Source organism: Nelumbo lutea, chromosome 6 (assembly GCF_056320005.1).
Source record: "Nelumbo lutea isolate HS-2025 chromosome 6, American lotus-T2T, whole genome shotgun sequence".
NCBI classification, from domain to species: domain Eukaryota; kingdom Viridiplantae; phylum Streptophyta; class Magnoliopsida; order Proteales; family Nelumbonaceae; genus Nelumbo; species Nelumbo lutea.
The window spans coordinates 40,224,442-40,228,819 of NC_142689.1; the positions used below are offsets into that span (position 1 = coordinate 40,224,442).

Genomic DNA, 4,378 nt, shown 5'->3' on the forward strand with positions numbered 1-4,378 from the left:
TTTTATTGTGATTTTTCCAATTTCAGCCCCTACTTCTAATTATTCCCTTCCTCACTGTGTACAACAATTACCACTTTAATAGACTAACGTTTATTTCTAACCAGTAGACCAATTAATGGAACGTGGGTTTAACTAAAACAAATGGGCCATGTACTGTACAGCCCTTTGGGCCACTAAGAAGAGTCCAAACCCCAAAAAAATAATAGAATGATGCAATTCTCGGGCCGTGCTGCCCCCAGAGATAATATGGGGGGTAAGCCTGGCACGGCCCACAGCTCAGGCCCGTGAGCCGAGTTTTAGGCCAGGTTGGGGCGTGCATCGAGCCACGAATAGTACAGCTCGCTTCATGGGAGGTGCCACGAGCTGTACCCCCGTGAGACGATGGCATGAATGTAATAATGATCAGATGGTAGAGAGAAATGGCGGAGGGGTAATCTGGTAATTTTAAACAAAGCTCAACCATTTATAACGTCTCTGACCCCTGCAACTACTACAACAATTTCCCTCCCACCCATGTACTGACATATTCAATTCACTCTTGAGTCGGTCTGAAACATGTCTGCTCGGCCTCGTCACTTCCCGCCGATCTCACTCTGCAACGTTTCCGGCCGAGAGGAACAGACGATCGCCGCCGACCTCGATGGCACTCTCCTCGTCTCCTCTAGTGCCTTCCCATACTACATGCTCATAGCCATTGAAGCCGGCAGCTTCCTACGTGGTCTCGCTCTCCTGCTCGCCTTTCCCCTCATCGCCGTCGCCTACCTATTTGTGTCAGAGTCTCTCGCCATTCAGCTTCTCATCTTCATATCGTTTTCGGGCTTGAAGATTCGAGACATCGAGCTCGCTTCCCAAGCTGTGCTGCCGAGATTCTACGCCGCTAACGTGAGATCAGATAGCTGGAACGTGTTCAGAAGGTGCAAGAGGAAGATCATAGTGACGGCGAGCCCGACAGTGATGGTGGAGCCGTTTGTGAAGGATTTTCTGGGCGGTGACAAGGTGTTGGGGACGGAGATCGAGGTTAACCCGAAGACGGGGAGAGCCACGGGTTTTGTCAAGAAGCCAGGGGTATTAGTGGGGCATTCGAAGAGAAACGCCATTTTGAAGGAATTTGGCGAGCAAATGCCCGATTTAGGCATCGGAGATCGCCCGTCCGATTTCGATTTCATGGAACTTTGCAAGGTAAATTGAGCTTTCCTCAAAATTTCTTTTCCTCACACAGAATAAGCCGAGAATCCTTGATTTTGTTTGGCACCATTGCTGTTTTTACAAGAAACGTTTTGGGTTGATCCATACAAATTGACGAAAGATATGTGATGAACAGTCTCCAAGAAACAGTTGTTTGCCAATTTGCATTGATTAATCTAAAACGTTTAAACTGAAAAGGCAACGATATGAAACAGAACCCTGGTTTCCTGAGTCCAGAGGCCTCCTCTGACATGTAATGACCACCGGAATCAGACATGTGTCAACTCCCACCCATCTGTTATCTGTTTTTGTGTCAGGGGTGGTTTAATTATTCTCGATCTGCGAGACGGGACCCCATCTGAGAAGAAAGCCTAGACGTCCAAAGGATCTTCCGCGTTGTAATCTAGGGTTCCAAATGGCCTTACATATTATTCCGATCTTTTTTTCATTTTTTTTTTTGTTGAGTTATTACTCTGATTAAAGAGGGCAAATTAGAAAATATGGAAGTTGAGTTTGATTAGCTCGGGTCAACCCTAGCTCTCAGCCATTGGAATTAGACCAAATTCTTCATAATTTTGTTTTTTTTTTCTTATTAAAAAAAAGCTCACTTCTCAGACGTGGGAATTAGAAATATCAAATAAGGTTGAGTGGTGAGACAAAGTTATGATGCTTTAAAATTACTCAACCCATGTTAAGAAAAAAAATTACTTTGGTCATGTTATATTGAAAAATCTTCAATTTTAAACTTAAAAAGTGATACATGTACATATATGGTCCAAAGTAAAAATTGTGTGTATCCAGTTCCAGACTTTTTAACAATTGAAACTCTATTTTCTTTATTTTTCTCAGGTGGATAAATTCATGAAGAGATATATTAGGATGGGTATTAAAAGGCCCTAACAGCTCTTGGTATTTAGTCTTTTTTTTATCAAAAAGAAATTTAACTATTTATTAAAGATCAAAATCTTTGTACATCCATAACTCAAAGTGGCATTTGAAAAGAGATACGTACATATATCACTTGTACAAGGTTTAAATGACCTTGAAATTTGGTATAATTATATAATACTATACACAATTTATACTATACATATATTGTTATACAATACATATATACAATTATGAAGACAAAGATGGATTGGGGACTTGGGGGTGGATAACTTGAATCAGGTTTCTCAAAAACTTCAATCCCACCCAAGACAACCTGTCGGCCAAATTACAGCCCTAGATATAGCTTTTTTAACCACCAATAATAATGTTTGCTAATCCCAAATTTAATATTAAACTGCCAAAATTACCTGAGCTTTGTGGAAGACACTACTAATAAAGGAAAGAGTACATGCTGATGCTGATGTGGATTAGAAGGCTGTATGGGCAGAGGATCCTACTTGGTGCACATGCAGCTTGGCTTGACCACGTCATCTCTCTATATACAGAAATATGCCAGGTGGTGTAGGGAAGCTCCTTAGTTGACCCAATTAGAAAATATAAAACCCCTTAATTTTCTTGTGGAAATTTCCTGCAAAAACCCATTTATTTTTAACAAGTGGATGAGATCAGCCAGGTGATAGGCAAGTAATTTAACATTTAACATTGTATTATAGACAAACAAGTGATGAAAGATGTTTCAAGTTTCAACTGTGTATTATTTAAATCAAAGTGAATACATGGATGGATTAATGCTTATAATTGTTTGTTTGATGAGTCATCTATAGCTACGCGATTTATTGATTATGTAAGTGTACGTACGTACACAGGAGGGATACATGGTGCCCCGTGACCCTAAAGCCAGTCTTGTGCCACAAAATGGTCTCAAGAGCCCCATCATCTTCCACGACGGTCGCCTCGTCCAACGGCCCACGCCGCTCAACTCCCTGCTCACCTTCCTCTGGCTCCCATTCGGCTTCCTCCTCTGCCTCATCCGCGTCTACTTGAACATTCCACTGCCCGAGCGCATCGTTCGCTACACCTACGGTCTCCTCGGCATCAAGCTCGTCATCAGCGGCAATATCCCTCCCCCGCCCAGCAAGGGCTCTCCAGGCTCCCTCTTCGTCTGCAACCACCGCACCCCGCTCGACCCCATTGTCATCGCCATCGCCCTCGGCCGCAAGGTCTCATGCGTCACCTACAGTGTCAGCAAGATCTCTAGGCTCCAGTCGCCCATTCCTGCCGTGGCTCTGACCCGCGACCGTGAAGCCGATGCTGCCCGCATTTCGGCCCTCCTCCAAAAGGGTGATCTGGTCATATGCCCCGAAGGAACCACATGTCGCGAACCCTTCTTGCTGCGATTCAGCGCGTTGTTTGCGGAGCTGAGCGACCGAATTGTGCCGGTGGCCATCAACACCAAGCAAAATATGTTCCATGGCACCACGGTGAGGGGAGTCAAGTTCTGGGACGCCTACTACTTCTTCATGAACCCGAGGCCCGTGTACGAAATCAAGTTCCTAAACCGTCTGCCTGAGGAGATGACATGCAAAGGTGGTGGCAAATCGGCAATCGAGGTAGCCAATCACGTTCAGAAGATTTTGGGTGGCACCCTGGGGTTCGAGTGTACTGGGCTCACTAGGAAGGATAAATACATGATGTTAGGAGGGAACGATGGGAGGGTGGAGTCCATGTACTCCATGAAGAAGTAAGTGACCAGCCCGGTCGAGTGAACTGGGGGACTTCATTTTTAGTTATTCAGTTGAGGAAATTAATTAGATAACAATACTGTATTGTGCTTCGTGTTTGTTTGTCATAAGGATGATTGGAACTTTCAATCTTTCTTTTAAAATACGAACTCAAACTGAAAGAGCGACATGCTAACAGAGATTTCAGAATCTTTCCTTCCCCATCCTACACTGCCCTCTTCTCTCCATCACTCTCCCCACCCCAACCAAGACAAAATGGTACCTAAAAATCCACCGTCCTCTCTCTATCTATCTCCTTCCCCCTTTAATGTGGCTGTTGGATTTTTTTTTGGGTTTCTTCGGTCAGTTCCCCTCAGAATTTGAAATATCAAATAGTCTGGTACGGAATACGAAACATCCGTCGACTCCAGCCGAAAAAATATGAAATTCTAGACGATAAGAGCAACTTTTGGCCCTTAATATCAATAAATGGGATAACAGTCGCTCGTCTTCCTCGTCTGCCTCTGTATTCACCCGCTTCGACGGCGCAGGAGGGGGCAGAAAAGGCATTCCTCCTCTGT

The 4,378-nt window shown here is 44.3% G+C and overlaps 1 protein-coding gene across 1 annotated transcript; it reads left to right on the forward strand.

Moving 5' to 3' along the window:
- Positions 1–426: 426 nt before the first annotated feature.
- On the forward strand, positions 427–3,961 carry LOC148848694 (glycerol-3-phosphate 2-O-acyltransferase 4-like). The gene is made up of 2 exons (XM_088951920.1): positions 427–1,179; positions 2,943–3,961. The coding sequence occupies exons 1-2, from the start codon at positions 556–558 to the stop codon at positions 3,819–3,821; spliced, it is 1,503 nt and encodes a 500-aa protein (XP_088808046.1). The 5' UTR covers positions 427–555; the 3' UTR covers positions 3,822–3,961.
- Positions 3,962–4,378: the final 417 nt, after the last annotated feature.

Bases quoted from the DNA above. Each gene is read 5' to 3' on its own strand.
- LOC148848694 (XM_088951920.1), top strand. From the start codon at position 556: ATGTCTGCTCGGCCTCGTCACTTCCCGCCGATCTCACTCTGCAACGTT. The intron at 1,180-2,942 runs GTAAATTGAGCT...GTACGTACACAG, and splicing joins ATTTCATGGAACTTTGCAAG to GAGGGATACATGGTGCCCCG.